We start from the raw sequence: 20,318 nt of genomic DNA on the forward strand, positions 1-20,318 counted from the left end.
ATGCTGCGCGCCGCTCTGCTCCCCCGCGCCCTGGGCCGCCCCCGCGGGGCCGCGCGGGGCTGCTGCTGCGCGCCCCGCGGCTGGGCGGGCGCGGCGGGCGGCGGGTCCCGCCTGCGGGCCGGCCTGGGGCTGCCGCCGGGCCAGGGCCGGCCCGCGGGGGAGGCCGTGCCGCCGTGCGCCCGGGGGCTGCGCTGGGCGGGTAAGCGGCGGGGCTGGGGCTGGGGCGGGCCGGGCCGGGCTTGCCGCCGGCCGGCCCCTGCGGCCAGGCCCCGCCGGGCCCTGGTCCCGCAAGACGGCGGTGGCCCTCCCTGTGCGCCCCGGCAGGCCTCGCTGTGCGGGCCCGCGGGCGGGAAGGGAGGGAGGGAGGAAGGGTGACACCCCGGCCGCGGACTGGGAAGCCGAACCGGCAGTAGCTGCAGTGGCTGCGCTCGGTGCGGTGTCGGGCTCCTGCCCGGGCTCTGCTGGGCGGGTGTCGGGTTCTCAGGGGCCTTGTCATGATCGATGCTTCTGCGCCAGTGCGTTATGCAGCTGGCTTATAGCAGGGCACCGCGTAATTAAAGGCAAAGTGCAGTGTGCTGGAAGTAGAAGTGTCTTGTCTTTCTTCAGGTAAATTTTATCAACGTGCCACCACAGAGGCCTCCCAGGCCACCTTAGCTAGCGTGTCTCCTGTGTTTGCAGTGGTAAGTACGTGCAGGCCTTTACACCAACGCAGGCAGCTTGTGCAAGGTGGTGGGGCTCTTTCTTTTTTTTTAATTAAAGCATCATAAGAGCAGATGGATTAGTCTCTCAGAGAACATCCAAGTTCTAAATTGTTGGTTTAAGGTATTCTGACTTGGGGACCAGTTATGGTATACAGCATTCATCAAGATGTTTTTCTAAGATCCAGCGTCTGCTGGAAGTTCTCTTGCTTTAATTGTGAAGGCAGCTCAACTCTTAGAAGTGCTGCAGTCAGAAGGTTTCTTGTTGAGCTTGTCAAAGCTTGCTAATGCCTTTTAAAAATATTCCTGTGCTTTGGTAGCTGCAATTCTAAGCAAATGTAGGATTTGGGGAAAAACAAGCTCTCTATATATTCTTTTTTAAAATGAGTCTGAAAGCCATTTGCAAACTGCTTGATTGACGTTATTAGTGCATGTGAGGGAAGGTAAGGCCTCCGTGTTGAGAATGAAAAGCATTCTCCGACAAGGTGCGTGCAGCTAGGTCCTTGTGGCCATGTAACCCCTGTTGCAGCTCTGCTGGAAATGTATGCTTAGGTATGTTTAATTCACAGAAAGTTATTTTTAAAGCCAGTAATATGGAATTAAGCTACATGGCTTATGAGTGAAACAGCAAACTTTCTGATAAACCAAACAGTGCAGTTTTTCCAATAAAATAATTTTACTAGGAGATACAAGTGTTAAATGAATAATCTGAATGACAAGTGCTAAGACAAGAAGGATTTACGTGTAGGTTACCAGCTCAATAGCATGTTAATGCAGTACTTGACATGGGCATAAGGCTTAACTACCCAATTTGTGGTACTCTTTACTTTTTAAATTTTATTTGTAAATTTTTCAGGGTGCTCCAGAGGAAATAGCAAAATTTGTAATCCGAAATGTAAGATGCCCTGCTGATCTCTTCTCCCTGGGACCCAGTGATAGGATGCCTAGGAATGGTTTAAAGCTACGCCAGGGGAGGTTTAGACTTGACATGAGGAAGCATTTCTGTACCGAGAGGGTGGTCAAACCCTGGAACAGGCTTCCTAGAGAGGTGGTCGGTGCCCTGTGCCGTCAGTGTTGAAGAGGCATTTGGACAATGCCCTTAATAACTTGCTTTAACTTTTGGTCAGCCCTGAGGTGATCAGGCAGTTGGACTCAATGATCATTGTAGGTCCCTTCCAACTGAAATAGTTTATTCTATTCTATTCTATTCTACTCTAAGTCTGATCCTCTGATAATCACCTCCTTCCCAAGGTTTACGTAGGAACGTGGTCATGCAGATGACACTGGTTTTGTTTGGTGTGTATACAAATACAGTGGCAATTTGATGCAATATTTTTCTTAATTGGGATGAACTGTGAAGAGAGGGCATAAAAAGTTGCTTTTTCTTAACAAAAATATTTTCTATTTGACTTCTAGGCAAGTGCAAACAACTTTAGAAATTGATTTCTTGTTTTATAGTAGTTTTGTGAAAAAAAAATATTTTTTTCCACTCTTTTAGATGAAGCTTGACAAAGCGGGGAACACTACCTACTTTGGTGAGTTTTCACTGTAGTTTTGTTTCTTTGGTTTTTGTTTGTCTTTTTTCCTTCTCCAATACAGAAAAGCCCAACTGGGAATCTACATGGGATAGAAAATTATGTTTGGGATACTTCACTGTGTTTATTTGGGATGTTGTGATGTTTCCTCTGTTTTGCTGCCTTCTATTGGTCTTCATCGCATTTTTATTGTTACAATTTTTGTATATTTTTAAGTAATATTTTGAAAATAACGCATACCGTCTCTCACAGGAAGGTAATTTTTAATTTGTCTTTTCCCTTTTAACCAGCATACTACTTTGCCTGCCTTGTATTTCCCTTCCTGTAGGATTACATGTGCTTTCTCAAACAAGTCACTTGCTTTCTGACATGAAATTAATTGTCATGGCCAACTTTTTCATTTATATCTAGGATTTTTCTCTTTCCACTCAAGATACAGTCTTGTAAAACTTAAACTTCGTAAAAAATAAATTACATTGAGGAATCAATGGGAGGAAAACTATTTTAAAGATAGCACAGCTTTTTTTTCTTTTGGAGGACTTAGTAACACACTAAAATGTAATTTCAGAACATATATGCCTGTCCCCTAAATGTCTTCATCTGAAAATATTTTTATAATAGAAAAGAAGAAAACAGAATTGTACCAAGAATTGGGTCTTCAAGCTCGAGATCTAAGATTTCAGCACCTAATGAGCATTGCAACTAGGAACAACAGGATCATCATGAGAATGGAGGTAATGGTTTCCCTGTAGCTGACTGTAAACTTGAACCGAGTCTGATCCTCCTACCTGCATTTTCTTGCATGGTTCTTTTAATACCAGCTTTCTATGACATGCAGTCCAGCAGTAAATGTGTCTTTGGAGCTCTACCTAGCGATCAGCGGTATGGGTTTACCAACAATACATAGTAATGACCATTTTCCTAGTTGAGCACAGGAGAAACATTACTGACATTGTCACAGAAGGAAAGGCTTACGAGGAGCATCTTCTCAATCATACCACCACTAGCACAGTGCTGTGTCTGAACCATGGGGAATCCACTAGTTTGCAGTTAGCATGAGATTCTGTTATTTTCCTGCCTGAAAAGACATCTGAAGAGTGGCTTTATCAAAGCCTGAATTATCAAATGCACTACAGAGTTATGAGAAATCGTCAGAGAGTTTTTTTTTCCCAGACTCCTACATGTACTGTCTTTTTCAGTTCTTGAAGGCTGTCATAACACCGGAGTTTCTTCTGATATTAGATTATCGTAATTTAAATCTGGAACACTGGCTCTTCAATGAACTAGCATCTCAGCTGGCTGGGGAAGGTCAACTAGTTACATATTCCCTGCCCTTTGAATTCCGAGCCATAGAAGCAATCCTGCAGTACCGGGTGAGCTATCTCATTTTTATTTAAATTGTTTTGGAAGTCATTGCTTCATAGAAAGGACAATATGATCTTATTCTTGTGTTAATGTTTATACATACACATTTGTATATGTATTCCGCACTTAACTGTAGGAGCTCTTTTTTAGTTTTGGCTTTTGTTGCTTTAGTTTTTATGGTTTTGTGTGTATGTGTGTTTCCATTCCCTTCCCAAGAAAGTGCTAATTGGATGCGATGGCTTCACCATCATTTGGACAATTAAAAAACAAGTCAAGAGTACCTTTCTAGAGACATGCTGTAGCTGCAATGGAAGTCATACAAAAGCGCTGAGGTTTTTGGCCTCTTGGGCAGGAGTCAGATAATGATTTCTAGCTATCCTTAAAAATCTGTGCTTGCTAATGCTAATATGACATTTCTAGACAAATAGTGCTTTAGCTTTATCAGCCTTATTGGTGTGGTTGTCACTGGGTTTCAGTGCAGATCACTTGTATAAAATACTGTATTTTGCACTGGCTTTATCTTGTAAGTGGTATTCCTATAGCAAGTATTTTCCAGGCATTGGAAAGCAGATTGTGTTAACTGCCTATTACTGTGAATTCTGTGTTCAGAGACAGGAGTCAGTTGCCCAAGTCATTCTAAAGGGATTGCTTTAATTCTTATGAAGGATCATGTTGTTATCTAGATCAGCAAACTGCAGGGGAGACTTAACACTTTGCAGCCTCAGATCCTTGAGACACTGGAAGCTCTAGTGGACCCCAAGCTTTTGTCTGTGGATAGGAGTAAACTACACATTCTCCTGCAAAATGGCAAGAGGTAAATAAGAGTAAGCCGTGAAGAGACTAGAAGATGACCATAGAAAATTATGTGCAATGAAATGTTAGAAAAATGGTATCTAATACTAATTTCCTAGATTACTGTAATGCTGGGTTGTACATCTTATTTGTAAATGTAAAAATCGGTGTACGCAATACCTAATGATACGCGGAAAAACAGAAAAAGGGAAGTCTATTCCGAGTTGTCAGAAATATAGTCGAGCTTCTTAAATACCATCTGACAGAACGAAATAATACCTGAGAGAACAAAATAACATCACGAAAATGTTCCCCAGAATGTAAAACAAGATTAGCCTTTGGATCTATGCTTTAAGGTTACCAGTACTAATATACTGGTACCTTCATGTATTAGCCGCTCTGGTGTGACAGTGCAAATATGCGCTCGCTACATGCTCACGGAGTGCTTCTGACTTACGAATATATCCAGGAGACGCATCTGAATCCCTTTTAATGTGTGTCTGTAGCTCGCTGGTCCCCAGACAGATCGCTGCCACCTCTAAGCATGTGGCCTGTAGAGAATTTTTTGAAGGAGCTCTTAGAACCCTGCAAGGAAGTCTTCCCTGGCCACTCCGTCTGGCGAGGGTGATGGCTGGCAAACTCACTTAGAGATTACCTTTGTGCACTGGTGCCAGTGGGGGTTACTTGACCTTTTGCCTGTTCTTTCTTCAGCTTGTCAGAACTGGAAACAGATCTTAAAGTTTTCAAAGAAACAATTCTGGAGATCTTAGATGAAGAAGAATTAATAGAAGAGCTCTGTCTGTCTAAATGGACTGATCCACAAGTATTGTATGTATATTTTGAAACCACATACTTTTTGTAACTGTGTTTTGTTTAAGGAGAACTTGAACACTAAACTGGGTGTTCCCTGCCAAAAAGCAGAAAGAAAAAGACTTTCTAATTTTTTGAAGCGCTCATGCTTCAGAAATCATTGTATTTGCCGTTTTGGAGAGGGACTTCGTTAGCACTAGTCATATTGTGCAGTTTCAAATAGTATAGTTCTTGGTGTAACAGGCCAGCTCATCTAGTATGTAATGGGATGGGAGCAGGACGGCAGGAGGAGGAAAAGCAAATTAACACTTTCAGGGAGAATTTTCTTCAGTTTCACCAAAAAAATGAAGAGGCAGGTTTTAAGGCTTGTCTTGAATAGGTTAGACATCACACTTCCTTTGTTAGAAGTGTTCTGAACACCTTGCTTCTAGCTTTTTGCTCACCAGCAGAACCTGAAGGAAAGGGGCCCTGGAGCAATCTTGGGCACCTGAAGAGCAGCATTTCAGGAAAAATGTACATGCAGAAATAGTCCTATTGCACTCTCTCAAATTCTGGTGAAAGATGGCACACAGCAGCAGCAGCAGTCGCTTTAACAAAAACTAAAAAGCAAAAAGATAATGTATATCAGATTCCAGTATGTTTTGGGCTGAATTGTATTTAAATCTTGGGCATACAGACATGTTTTATGTTTAAGCAGATAACAGAAACTACCTTTCAGGGTCCTTTGTGAAGTTGCTGAATAATACTTTTGCCTAACTACATTGCATATGAATATTGATACTGTTCACACAGTAGCATGGGTTTGAAATCAGGAGACAGTTTATTGCCCTGCGGAGCTTAGTCTAAATGTGCAGCAGAAACTCACTATTCCAGAAGCGGGACGCGGTCTGCATTTCTAATGCATCTGCTGGAGCAGTATCCAGAGGGCTCTGAATTCCAGCCTGCTCCTGAGCCAGCAGCTGGTCTTTGTCCTGGTTTTGCTCATAGCCTTCCTTTGGACTTAATACAAGCTGCTGGCAAATCTCTTCTCGCCTCACGGTAGACAATGTGTAGGGAACATCTAGGAAAGATACCAAGGTCACCTTACACGCTCATGCCAGGAGAAACCTGTCATCATCCCTTCTTTCAGACACCATTGCACAAGGGTAGAAGTGGTGGGAGTTTGCGTAAAGTGTGCTGGAGCCATGCTGCAGGATGCAGTGAGGCAGTCCATGCGCGAGGCACACCAGGAATCGCTAGCCACGACAGCAGGTTTGCAGGCAGGCTGGCAGTGTGTGGACAGCTCTTTTGGCTCCAGGATTGATGCAGGTGATGCCTGGTATTTGGTGAACTCAAGAAGCCTGAGGAGGTGTGAAGGAACCCAGTTAGGCATATAGGTGCCGTCAGAGATCATTTGCAGCAGGAATGGTGAGCTGAGCCCAGAAAGACAAGGTGAGGCAGACATCGTATTTTTGTGTGAAGGGATGGCAGACTGTCGAAGACTCATGAGACCGATGGAGGCTAGTTAATGAAAGCAAATCAGGTGGCAGTTGTTTTCAAGTCTGTATGCCTGTTGTTTCCCTTTGTATATCTACAGAGGAGCCGTTGTAAAGATACTCATCAAATAAGACCTTGAGCTGAATCCGTAATACAGCAGATGATAGTGCTCAAAGGCTTTCAAGTCTGCAGCTCCTCTCATCTGCATGTAGTAAAAACCTCAAGGTCCGAAGGCCTTTAAAACCAGCCTAGCTAACTCAAAAGTTTCTGCCCCATAAGAGAGAAACTAGGGGCTCTGTTAAAGGTCTTCAGGGAGCTTACGATTCTTAAGACATATCACTTATTTTCTTGGAAAACCATTTCAGAGAGGTTCCTTTAACAGTCAGCAATGACAGGAGGAGATTCTTTAAAAAGTTTAGTCTCTCTAGAGAAATGAGGTCATACCACAAAAGAAAAAACGGTGGAGAATCTTCCTGGCTTTGCTGCTAGTTTCCAAGCCCGTGTGGATCTCGGGTGCCTCAGCTTTCATCTACACAGTGAACAATGGAGTACAGCACCAGAAAGATACATACCTGTTCCAGAGAAGGCTGCTGTGTCAGCAGTCCAACCATGAAGTAGGGTGAAAGTCTCTAAGAGAGACTTCGCTTAGGAGAGCAGCATCTTCCATTTGATGCTCACTATTCAGCTGCTTCATGGTCCCAAAATGTTTTGCAGAAATTACTGTGTATAGCTGAAACATCTTACAACTAAACTATTTTAATATACACCTAAAACATCTCCCTCACCGTGTAATTGTTTGTGTGTTGATTTTTGGTTATGTTTTATTCTTCGAGTTTTGGACTGCACTGTTACCAGCTTCCACCACTTGAGGGCACCAAGTAATTAAGCATCTCCTTTCAAAATTGTCAGCACTTTATAACAACTTAATAATGCTATAAACATTTATAGTAAAATAAACTTTATAAATAATATAACATTTATATAACTTTCTTTAATATCTGAAAAAGTAAGATTTATGGTCTTGTGCATGCCTTGAGCACATTGAGTGCTAACTGCTCTACTCAAAATAATTGACTGCCTATCAGTCAGCTGATCAGATATAAAAATATGCCTTTTATTTTAAGCTGTTGGTATTGATGGAAGTTCCTCACTGAAAAGATTGGATTTTGAGATCTAGTGTCTAACAGCACTCTTGTTGGCTGTTCCCCACAACTGTTATGTGCCTTGTCTTAACACATCAGTAATACACTTGTATACAACATGTAGCTAACCAGAAAAATACAAATTGTTGCTCACAGTGAGGAGAGTACATCTGGGATTGACCATGCAGAGGAAATGGAGCTGCTGCTGGAGAACTATTACAGACAAGCAGAAGATCTTGCAAATGAAGCTCGTGAACTCAGAGTACTGATTGATGACTCAGAAAGCATAATCTTTATCAACCTGGACAGGTTAGCTACCCTATCTGTTGGATTGCCAAAAGCTGAGCAGAATTTAATGCTGCCTAGTCTCAAATCTGCCTACAAGAAGCTGCATTGCACTTTTCTTATCAGTGAACTGGATAAAGCAAAGCAACAAGATACCTTAATTAGTACGTGCAAAAACCTCTCTAGCTAGGCATCAGTTTTCCCCAGCAGGAGAAACCAGGCTTCTCTAGATCCTTCTGGGGAGCTATTCACTAAAGGAAATGTCTGCAAGTTTAGGGGCAAAATAAAATTCTACTCAGGAAAGTTTACTCTTAACTCAGCAAAACTGAATTATTGAAGAGTCTGGCTAGGCTACTCAGGTGTTCAGTACAAGTTGCATTATCACTCTATGGAGCGATACAAGAATGCATAACTTTGGAGCAAGTATTTTCTCTCTCTGTATGCTATAGTTTTCACTACTAGTCAGCGTTCTTGATGAAAAATAATTGTAGCTTGCATTCGCAAGCACATGCCACTCTGTCTCTGAGGTCAGTGTTTAATATTCTTTCTCCTCTTTACTGGGGAGTTATCTGTAGAAGCAATTGGTGGATGCTGCATCAGGAAACCACAAAAATCCTTTTGGGGAAGACTTGAATATGGAATTCTCCAAAACAGGCTCAAGTTTATAGTCTGCAGCATTTACCAACTCTACTTCTTTGTAAGTATATTCATTTGCAAGGTAACAGTAAATTTTTGTTTCTTGTGAATACGGACATAAAAATTCCAGCCAGTTAGTGGTGAGAGAACACAAATTTCTGTGGAAATTTACTGTTACTCTGTGTATATATACCTCTAAGAAGTGAGCAATACTGGAAAGTCTGCCGATGATTAAGCAGAACCTGCTGCCTTAGAGGTATCCTGGTGCAGTAATTTCAAAATGATAGCCTCTTCATCCTGTTGTTTCATGAGCTTTGATACTGGGTTGCCTAATTCCTCTTGCATGATTTCCTCTCTTTTACTATTTGGTTTTAGTGCGTGCTGTATGGAATTTGAGAATTTAGGCAGCAAATCAATTTTTGGGTTCCCCTTACAGATGTTTCTCCCTTCTTTAGCCACCGTAATGTGATGATGAGGCTGAACTTGCAGCTGACTATGGGGACTTTCTCTCTCTCTCTCTTTGGACTCATAGGAGTTGCATTTGGTATGAACTTGGAGTCATCTCTTGAAGAGGTAAGGAACAAGTGCTGCTTTTATCAGTGATATAAAACATGGGCCCTACTCTGACAGTGCATTTTATATTCAGTGCAACTTCATTCTTTCCATAGGTAAAGCTCCAGATTTATATTAGTGTATGAACATAACTTAGTCTAGTGATTCATGTGTTCTTGCAGTCACTTTTTTTGTAAGCAAATTACTGTATGGCTAACTGCACAGTATGGCAGCCTTTTTTCTATGTAATGTCCATGGAAAGGAAACGGGAAGACAAATTTATGGTTGTATAAGAACTGACTATAAAGCAGTATTAAGGTTTCTTTAATGATCATCTATTCTTCTGAAAAGACCAGCTTTGTCTTCCAGATACAAGGGTATCTGGCAAGCAGCCAGGGCATTTCCAGTACATCAGAGGAAGTACTCTACTGTGAATTACATGTTTATACCTAGACTGGAGGGTACAAATTTACAATTGCACATGCTATCTTTAAAACAAAAAAAAACCAAAACAAAGCAAAGACTTCTTCCTTTCCAAATCCATTAAATAGAAGGGTTGAATTTCCAAACTTCCCCATGAAGGAAGGAAAACTGCATGGGACAGGAACAGAATACACTAGGGTGATTCCTAAATAAAATGCTTTGCTATGAAACAGCCCTTTTCCCAAGGTGGGGTTTGGCTGTTGATGGTAGAGAGTTTACCACTTCCTCCCATAAAGAAGGAGAACACTGGTGGGGAGTGAGAGGTTATCTTTGGATAATCCCTTTTCTGAAGAGGGTGTTGCATGACTAATGGGAACGTTCTGTCGGTAGGACCCCAGAATATTTTGGCTGGTGACGGGGATTATGTTTCTGGGAAGCGGTCTGATATGGCGACGCTTGCTTTCTTTCCTTGGGCGGCACCTAGAACCTCCACTACCTCCTCACGTACGTATGGCTGGCTAGGGTTTCTGCTTCAGACTCTGCATGTAGAGTCCATTTCTGAAGCAGGAAATAAGCCGTTGTAGAGGGGTGGGCCACAGAGCATGGGGGAATTCAGCTCAGTGTCTTGCTCCTTGACAAAGGAGAGGGTTCTCCCTAGCTGGATTGAATGAGGTGGGAAGTCCCAGCACTGGCAAAGATACACTTGAGCAGTAAGATACTGCTCACTGTTGCCAGAAGGGAAGCTGCAGGCTCTTCCTTGAGACATGCTGTATTTACTTTCACCTGGCAGCCCAGGGGAAGCTGAGGCTAATGGTAGAAGCAGCCCTGATTTCCCTTCTCAGCTGCTGCAGCAGTCTGTTCATAGTGAGGGACATAACAGATGCTGCCCTCCTCCTCCCACCCACATACAAACTCTGGATCTGTAGTCCCTGTCTTGTAAAAGAGAAGGTAAAGATAAAAAGATGAGGACAGGTGCTAGCTGTAACATCTCTCTGGAGAATGATGCCATGGTTGTGAAGTCCTGACTCCCTATCCGAAGTTTGTAATGGCTCCTCACACACACACCAGCGGTCTTTGCCATTGATGCTGATAGCATCACAGACCCCTGTTGTACCAAGCTGTACGAAGATTTCCAAGAAGACAGTCTTCCGATTAGCAAGATTTTGTTTGGGTCATTTTCCCTGTTGACTACTCTTTCCTGCCAAAGCCTGTGGGACCGTATTGTCTACCTCTATTCTGCACTCTAATATTTATAGCAGGGAAGTATTGGTGGATTCAAAAGTTAAGTTGCTACAAGTGACAAAAGAAAGAAAGGGAGACCCAGATAAACTCCCCTTCTTCCCTCTCCTCCCTTGCCACTAAGAGGCAGATGGAAGTAGTTTGTTGTGGATTGTTGACTATGGCTACAACTAACTGGATTATCCTCAAGTGTTGCTCAAAACTTAACTCCAGCACATACTGACTCTGGTTTGGAGAAATGTACTGAAAGACATTAGGGAGTGAGAAGCCAGAGACAGTGTTCTGAAAAATCAGAGGAGAAAAATCAGGGTTCAGGCCTCTCTGAAGCTTGATTTCCTTCTGCTGCATATAGAGCAGCTTCTCATGTAATCACAGGCTGGTTTGTGTCTTGTCTAGGTTCCTGCAGTTTTGAAAAAATCCCAGCCAGCAGCTGGAAGAGTGGAGATAAAAAACAACCTTAAAGCAGAAACATTTGGGCTGAGCAGAAGCACGTTAACAAACCAATAGGAACAGCAGGCATGAAGAGACTTTTACTGTTACAGGGTGGACTTTGGACACTTTCCTTGCATTTGTTCTTCCTTACTGAAAACTGCAAGAATTTCTAAACTTGCTAATTTAATATATATTTTGTGCCAAAAACTTATGGAGAGATTTTGATGCTCACACACAAAAGGAGAGAAACAAAAGGGAAAACAGCAACATGCTTTCCACAGTAGTCTCACCTCCACCCCATGTATGTTCCATTAGTTTTCTGTATCACTTATATGTACTTATTTTTGGGGCATTCTCATTTCAAGTGTTTCTGTCAAATACTTCTTCACATAATGGCCTTTCTTAGAACAGTATTTTCAGCTTAAAGGATGACAGCAGTCAGCATTCATCAATAATTCTGGTTCTGAGCTGCAGATTTAGGAATCTGACCCCAAATGTCAAAGAAAAATCCACCCTAAACCTGGCCTTTTTAATGGATTTTTTAAGGCTCTACTTAATTGCAGAGAACAGATTTTCCAAAGCAAAAAGCATACCTGCATCTCTTGTGAAGCATCACCTCTAAATTGGCAGTAACCAGAAATAATAGTTTCCCTTACTTTAAGTGAGCAATAACAGGCTTTGACATGTAGCTACTTATCTTGGGTATTCCTTAACAATGTAGGCCTAAAACGTATGCAGTTTTAGTAACAGGAAAAGCGGGCCTATTGATAACGCACACTTGTGCGTGCTGTCTGCCACTATTTCAACGTGCATTGATACAGCTGCAGTTTAACAACTCCTCATGTTGTCATAAGGACTGATTCAAATGCTGGTAAAAATCGCCAGACCCATTGTTGGTTTCTCTTAAGCTGGGCTCCGCTTTCTCTCTTTTCTCTCCAAGAAGACAAGGCAAAGCATGGACTAGTCTGCACCACAGTAAGTAGCCGGGTTAGTAAAGGGTGTGGAAGCCTGGTGTCCTGTGATGGACTGAAGGAAAGAGTAAAATTCTTATGCCCGCTATTTGTAGGACTTACTTCTGAGCTCTGAGGGCGTAGTTCTCCACTGGTTTCTCTCAGTCTGTAGAGGGAGCATGAAATCCTCCTAAATCAGGTCACAAACTGTCTATTTCTTGTTTGGTTTTTTTTAACCTCTCTGTTACATACAGTGAGTAGCTCGTTAGGTGCCACCAGATAAACCACTGTACTGGCAGACAATAACTGTAGCTGTGAACATTTTTACTCAGGACTAAGGAGTCAAAAATGGACATGAAAAGATACATAAATTAAAATTATGCAGGTCGGTGATCCTAGTTTGGTTAAAATCAGTTGTATGTAATTATTTTCAAACAGTTGTTCTTGCTCTGTGTGTGACTTCAACTACAGATATAAAAGGCATGAGAAGGTGAGAAAATTAATGGGGTTTGTAATGTTGTTGAATTTTTCAGCTGAATTTTTTGCAGCCGTTTTGCTTAGCAGGTAGAGATGTAAAAAATCTCTAAACTGAGCAGTCCAGTGGAAAAAACAATGGCTCACATACCTTGGCTGATAAACCCCAGGAAATCCCTGTGCGGAAAGGAGTATGGATGCTGACGTTTACAACCAATTTGTAGTTGCATTAGGCCAGGACTGAAGTGTGTTGCTGGAGCTGTTTGGGAGGCTTTCACATAAGCTTTCCAAGCTCTGTCTTTTGTGCAGAGAGGCTTCTGTGACCTGTATTGACTCCTTTTCCTGTACATAACTGACAAAGCACAATAAAAGCACTGAAAGACAGACACATCTTTTAGAAGACTGCCTTTCTACAGACATGTGCAAGTGTTTAATGGTTTTCTTACAATTCAGGTAATCAAAATGCATTGTCCTGGTTTCGGCTGGGATAGAGTTAATTTTCTTTCTAGTAGCTGGTATAGTGCTGTGTTTTGGATTTAGCATGAGAATAAGGTTGATAACCCACTGATGTTTTAGTTGTTGCTGAGCAGTGCTTACACTAAGTCAAGGACTTTTCAGCTTCTCATGGTCTGCCAGCAAGGAGGCTGGAGATGCACAAGAAGCTGGGAGGGGACACAGCCAGGACAGCTGACCCAAACTGGCCAGAGGGATATTCCACTCCATATGATGTCATGCTCAGTTTATAAACTAGGGGAAAACTGGCCAGGGGGGCCATTGCTCGGGAACTGGCATTTGCAATTGCATTGTGCATCACCTATTTTGTATATTCTTTTACCATTATTATTTTCCCTTCCTTTTCTGTCCTATTAAACTGTCTTTATCTCAACCCACAAATCTTACTTTCCTGTTCCCCACCCCACCCCGCTTCTCTCCCCCATCCTACTGTGGGGGGGAGTGAGCGAACAGCTGTGTCCTGTTTAGCTGCCTGCCGGGTTAAACCATGACGTGCATTCATATGCAATAGAATTCCTCTGAGATCATACATAGAAAAAACCAAAGCCAGTGGAGGCTGTATGTTCAGAATGGAATTGCTACAGAACATACTGTTTCATGAATTTTCATTTAAAAAGGAAAACTCTTTTTATTCTGCCCTTATAAAGACACTGCTTGTTTTGCCTCACACCACAGTTCACAGATATGTAAGGCAAGTGCTGTGGTCCCAGTTCCACCCAGTAACTTCTTTCATGAAGTTGAGAGTTTAAACTTTTTAAAGTGTTCTGCTATTTGGGCAAGTAAAGTCCCCAAAACAGATGTCAGAACACATTATACATGAAGCTAATGTTCACCTTGCCATTTTTTTTTAAAAAAAACAACCTCCCTGAGAGAGATGATTCCTAAGAAGGTAACTTGGAGTATGACCTTTAGAATTCTGTGCTATTCCACTGACTTGTGTTATTTGAAAGAAAAATAATGGTTTATGTTTTGTGAAGGGGGCAAGAGAGAGAAAATACATATACATATGTGTCTATGGACTAGTGTTGGTAATAATAGCATCACATCTTGCTACTCAAGTTGTTTAATAGATAATTGATGCACACTCTGTTAAACCTGCATCATACAAAATTAGTGTTAATTAGTTGAAGACAATACTGTTAACAGTAAAAGCTGTTAATAATTCTAAGTTACCATGGTCATGGAATTCTACATAAAAACACAAAAAAAGGGTGTCAGAGTAGTCTCAGCCACGAGTGCAAAAGCAAAAGCATTTCCTAAAAATCAGTCTTGCTTGCGCTTTTCTCCCTGGGCGATCCCAGCTGTTCTACACCCTGAATGCAGGCCTCAAGACTTGCTAGAGACAGAGGCAGTCCTTTTGATTGGCACCCACCTTTCTGTCTGGCTTAGAGCTGCCCCTCCTCCATGCTTATTATTTTGACAGCATGGTTTTGTCAAGAAAATACTCAAATCTGACCAGTAAAGAAGGTGACCACTGAACATTCCTTATACAGCCAAATACTACTACCAAAATCTAGCCACCTGCTCATTTCAGCTTCTAAAAGGTTTTCAGACCAGCTTGCTTGTTCTAGGTTAAGTGATGCTACTGTTCACAACAGAATTAATTTGTGCTTTTACATGACTGACGTAGTTTTGGTAAGTCAAACCGCCGTGAATGCTCATATTCCCCTTAAAAACAGTGACCACTCTCCCTCCCTCAATACTATGTAGGACCCTATCTAGCTATCTGGGACATCTATCTATCAAAAGTTTGCTGTCATGTGCTCTGATAGTTTGTATGGGTTAAGAAAAATATCACAGATAGTACAAAGATTCTTCAATAAAAGACCAGCTGTGCCCTGGTCTTAAAGGCTACCATGAACTTTTAGAGTGAGTAGACAAAAAGCCTTCCACCAAGTCGAGCTTTCGCCGAACTTCTCTCTGCTGCCACTACAACTTCTTTCTGCAGAGACACAGAACAAAGGTTAGCAAAATGCAACTGCAGGTGCATGACTGCCTCCATTTCCTAATGGAAACCAGATTTTGTCCATGTCATTAGTGTCACACAGAAATGTGATGAGGAGAAACAATAGAGCAACCCACCTCATCAGAATAGCGGTTAAAACGATTTGGCAAACAGACTTTGTTTCATCTGGGGAACTGGAAGAAGCTGGAACCAGTCAAATAAATCTCTCACCAATGTAAACTATTTCTCAGAGGTAAGATCAATACAGATGAGGCTGGAGTGTGGACTGGATTGGTGCCATGGCAAAGGAACGCAACTGTTTGGAGAACGGCCTCACTTGCACTCACGCAGAAACCATCAGCGATGCCTTTGTTTCAGGTGTTGGATTATGCACCCTAACCTAGTTTAAAAGCATTTACATTTCCAGGTGTTTCTCCATTGCATGTTTTAACAGCAAGAAGTCAAACACCATTTGCTGAAGCCCAGTCGCACACCTCCTCAGCCTAGTACTGAGGCTTTCTCAGTTCTCACACGGAGAACCTCAGTTCTCGCACAGGTTACGGCAGAGTAAGCAGGACACTGGATCCCCTCAGCTGAACGAGCACTCAGTAACCTTCAAGCTGAAAAAAAGGTTCCTCAGTGTATCATACAAACACAGGGATTGACTTTTGGTAAAAATAACGGGCATCTGAGGGAAACAAAGAGAAATGGGTACACAACCACATCCAAAATCATTCAGGTAAGAACTGGGCCTCTCTGTGCTTGGAAATACTTGACATGAACGGCATTCGCTGCAAGCGATAGCTAGGACAGCGAGCCCGTAAATATTAAATGAGAGGGGTGGTTCGGTGCCTGGCTTACCCCATAGCTGAGCATCCACTCTGCGTACAGGTTGGCATGAGCAGTAAAGCCAGTTGGCACCTACACTTGATTTACCATGCAACCTTTCAGCAAACTCCTAAGTAGTTTAGATTTCAGGCCACTTTAAAGCCATCTCTTTCAATTCAAGTGTCAGGTGCCAAAATTTTGACAACTCCATCCACCTATAAAATGGTTTTAATTATCAGTTCTGAGCGTGACTTAAATGAAAACTTAATTCTATGTAAAGCACTTAAGACTTCTGCAAATGAGTAAGATACATATCTGAGGTGTTGGCTATTATATGCAAGTGAGGTAGAAAGATGTTACGAAGCAACCGACAACTGTAATTTTTCTCACCTTTCTTTCAGATTTCACAGTGATAACAGAACTCCCAAATCTTGATAGTTCCTGTAAAATAACATTGCTTGTTATAATGCTGTTAGTTTTTTTTAAAGTGGGACTTTTTCATTTCTCTCAGTAGTTTGTTTTCTGGTTACTTACCTCAGGAGAAATCAGGACATACTGTGCCTGAAGAAGAAAAAAATGAGAAAATAAAAAGTCAGTGGAGAGAACCACACTAGGAGAGTAGAAGACCAGTGCAATAACCCTGGCTCCTAAAGAGGAAAGTAATTCAAGAAAGAATAGGAGGAGCCAAATCACACAGATTCAGAAACATAAGTAACCTTCTGTTTTCTGAAACCAAGTCAGCATGCACCAGATATTTGCACTGGATGTAATTAATTAGCTGTCATTATGACCTCATGTCCTGATTTCACTTTTATGTTTTCTTACCCAGTCCTCAGGACAGGGAGATATCCATGATTTGCAGTGGCCTGTCACATTCCCTGAGGATGCCTGCTTTCCATTGTAAATGTAAACACGGCCAGCTGCCCCACCAAACGGTATTGTGGTGATATCGTTAGTTCGCAGTGGGGATGTCACAATCATTTCATCTGCAAATATTACAAGTATGACATAACACATCAGAAGTGAAATAATGCTAAACCAAAACACGAGAGAGTTGGCATCTACATTACCTCTAGATGCCGCAATTCCTATTAATGATGACAGATAAAACATTTCAATTTCTGACTAAGTTGCTTGGGATTTCAGAGATGCCTCCCCACAAGGCACAATGAAATACTTGTACATAGAATCATAGAATCATTAAGGTTGGAAAAGACCTCTAAGATCATCGAGTCCAACCATCAACCCAACATCACCATGCCCACTACACCATGTCCCTAAGTGCCTCAATGTCAACTGAAGAAGCAGACTGAATTTAGCACTTGTATGAATATGTAGGTGACCAGTCTTCCCATTGGCAAAAGTAAAACATTTCACCTCTGATTTAGATTCATCAAGCTTTACCTAGTCCATCATTATCCAGGTCACTTAAGTATACATCTCCTCCAAAGCGAGAAAACCTCCTGTCCCCACTGAATGTGCTGAGCAAAGAAGGCTTGGTGCTGCCTGTCAGATCGTATACCAGAGCCAGTCCAGCTTGGTGCAGCACTGAGGATATAAATGAAATCCTAGACAGGCTATCTGGAAAAAAAAGAAGTTACAGAAGTTGAGCATCAGACATAGGAACTTAGGTTTGGTACTTGCACTACATTGACAGCAGATAATACCGGCATTATGTAACATGGACAAAATTAATATAATTTATGAATAATATCAAATGTTATATGGCATTAACATTAATTAGCATAGAAACAATAGCAATAGTAGTAGGGGAAAAATGGATTCAAGTTAGAGTTCTACATTTTGACTTGTCTAATTTCTTACTACCTACTGCCAGAGTAAGCACAAAATACTGTGTTGTTTTGGTTCCAAGAAATATGCAGTCTACTAGCAAATCACTGCTACATAAATAATGCAAGGTAATAATGCTGCTAAACTAATTTTATGGAAGGAAAACACCCACTGAAGTTGAGGCATAGTACGGAGGACTCTACAGGTAAGGCCCGTAGGTGATTAGAGTGATTATTTCTTTTCTTTTTTTTTTTTTTTTTTTTAAATTATGTGGCAATTAAAAGGTCCCTTTTCTAACTTTTAATTTTGTATCTATCCTCCAGCTATATAACAAACAAACATCCCAAAGCAGAAATGGTTTGCAATTTTCAGAAGGACATACCTGCAGTAGGTGCACCCACCACCAAAACTGTCCTTGTGATCCCAGCCACAGACATCACACCACTGGCCAGAGACAAACCCATTCTGCCCATTGCCTGTTAGATTTTTAAAAGACCTATGTCATTTCTACAGAATGTCACTTAATTTCAAATTATTCATAAGGTCCCATACTACAGAAGGAGCCCTACCTTGTCTCCAGTTACTGCAAACCAGCGCTCTGTGCTTGGTGGGTTATACCCATACACCTTCCCAACACTCTGTCTGACATCCAATGAGAAGGGATTGCAGCTTGAATTACAATGCAAAATATATTTGTATGTAACAACATATTTTTGTACATTCAGCTAGGATTGCTCCTCTTAAAATATCTTCCCCTTTTCGTTTGGAATAACAGTGGCTGCCAAATTCTACAAACCTCTTTTAGTAATTCCCATGCTTGTTCTAACTAGGTACAAAACACTTAGGGCACAGACTTGGTCTGTCTATTCACTTCTTTTTCACCCAGTACATTTTTGTGTTCAGTTTACTTTTAAAAATGCTACCTCAACCTAAGTGCTGTCTCTAGGATTATTTTAGGCATGCTTACCTGTTAGCATTTTTGTGCCCCCTCACCCCCCCCAAAGAAAACCCAAAAAATTCTTAAGTGTCTCTAAATAACAAAGACCTCTCTATAAAGGGTCTAAAGACACACCCTCTCCTTCATGAGAAAGGATGAAGGCATAAAAATAGGAATTTAATAAAAATATTCTAAGCAGGACAAAGAGGAAGCTTCCTGAAAAGCTGGAAGTCTAATCTATTACAAATCTTAACCACTGTAGAAGTAGGGCAGAATGGAGGGGAGAGCAAGCTGTCATGCACAACACACCCAGCACAACTCTTCCACGTAGGGCTACCAATCAGCAGCAATGTTACGTTCTCCAGCTGGCAGCTGTCAAGTGAGAATCCAAACCAAGCATAGTTTTCTTCCCCCTTCACCATCCAGTTGGCATCCTCTACTGACAGAAGTCCTGACAGACCACAGAAATATGAATTAACTCTTGGTGTACCCTGGCACAGAAAAATCTGTTAGCAATCCTCCACTGATTCATCCTATGACAACAAGTTTCTACAAGCAAAATGACACTGTCCATGATATGGCACCAGTTACTGCTAACTTCGCTTGCTCGGTCTGCAACTGTACCGGCTGGTGAAAGCCTTTATTCAACACCGCCTGCTTCTAAATCCTTGCAATAGCCTACACAAAATACATGAAAGCTATCAGTCAAGTCTGCCCTAAACTAGTGTCTCCTTCTTAGGGATAGGACAGCATTGAAACTGTTTATCAGAACCTGTAATTCTTCAAGGGTTGTGAGCGGGGGAGCTTCAAATAATTCTGGCTTTAATTCAAATAATTCATTCTGTCTTTTGGTTTTGCAAAAATGTCAGTCAGCAGTGTTTTGAAACCCATTTTCCTTGTGGTTTCTAATTTTACATGAAGTAGAATAAGCTACAAAAATTAAGTGTTATTGGAAATCTCAATTACGTGATCCTGACGAAGCTCTGAATACCTGCCTATCTTGCCCAGCCGCTATTAACTTTATTTAGCTCCATATGTGGCCTCTCCTCCCTCATTCACAACAATCCTCATCACCTGTACTCACTAGCTGTATTCACTTGTAGCATTCCTCTTTAGCCACATGAAGGAGCATACAGAATGATAAAAATTCATCTTTTGAGGTACATTTGCAAATTTCCAAGGAAGACCCGTGAGTCTGCCCTGGTATCACTAATACACAGTTGAATCCATTGCTTTAGCAAGGCTTTCAACATTGTCACCCACAATGTTCTTGTATCCAAGTTTGGACACTGCAGTCTGGATGGGTGGACAACCAGATGGAAAAAACCTGGCTGAGATACCACCCTCACAGGGCAGCGGTCAGTGGGTTATACTCTGAATGCCTGTGACAAGTGTGCCTTCAGGGGTCTATCTTTACACTCATTCTGTTAAATACTTTTATAAATGATCTGCAGAAGGCAACAACATGCCCCTTCATGAAGTTGGCAGATGACAG

General features: G+C 41.8%; 2 protein-coding genes across 2 annotated transcripts in view; one reads left to right on the forward strand and one right to left on the reverse strand.

Annotated features, from left to right (window-relative positions):
* MRS2 (magnesium transporter MRS2) lies at positions 1–13,193 on the forward strand. The gene is made up of 11 exons (XM_075142834.1): positions 1–199; positions 607–680; positions 2,197–2,233; positions 2,855–2,967; positions 3,433–3,606; positions 4,282–4,412; positions 5,102–5,218; positions 7,975–8,127; positions 9,195–9,312; positions 10,105–10,218; positions 11,350–13,193. Exons 1-11 carry the CDS (start codon positions 1–3, stop codon positions 11,458–11,460), a joined length of 1,341 nt encoding a protein of 446 aa, XP_074998935.1. The 3' UTR covers positions 11,461–13,193.
* Positions 12,771–20,318, reverse strand: part of GPLD1 (glycosylphosphatidylinositol specific phospholipase D1) — a 26,411-nt gene continuing 18,863 nt past the window's right edge. Inside the window, exons 18-25 of the mRNA XM_075142835.1 lie at positions 19,133–19,274; positions 18,456–18,555; positions 18,269–18,362; positions 17,500–17,676; positions 16,921–17,081; positions 16,630–16,656; positions 16,486–16,536; positions 12,771–15,264 (exon numbers count right to left, since the gene is read on the reverse strand). Coding sequence (XP_074998936.1) covers positions 15,187–15,264; positions 16,486–16,536; positions 16,630–16,656; positions 16,921–17,081; positions 17,500–17,676; positions 18,269–18,362; positions 18,456–18,555; positions 19,133–19,274 — 830 coding nt within the window. The 3' untranslated portion in view covers positions 12,771–15,186. The remainder of the gene's footprint in view (positions 15,265–16,485; positions 16,537–16,629; positions 16,657–16,920; positions 17,082–17,499; positions 17,677–18,268; positions 18,363–18,455; positions 18,556–19,132; positions 19,275–20,318) is intronic.

This window comes from Calonectris borealis, chromosome 2 (genome assembly GCF_964195595.1).
Source record: "Calonectris borealis chromosome 2, bCalBor7.hap1.2, whole genome shotgun sequence".
NCBI lineage: Eukaryota > Metazoa > Chordata > Aves > Procellariiformes > Procellariidae > Calonectris > Calonectris borealis.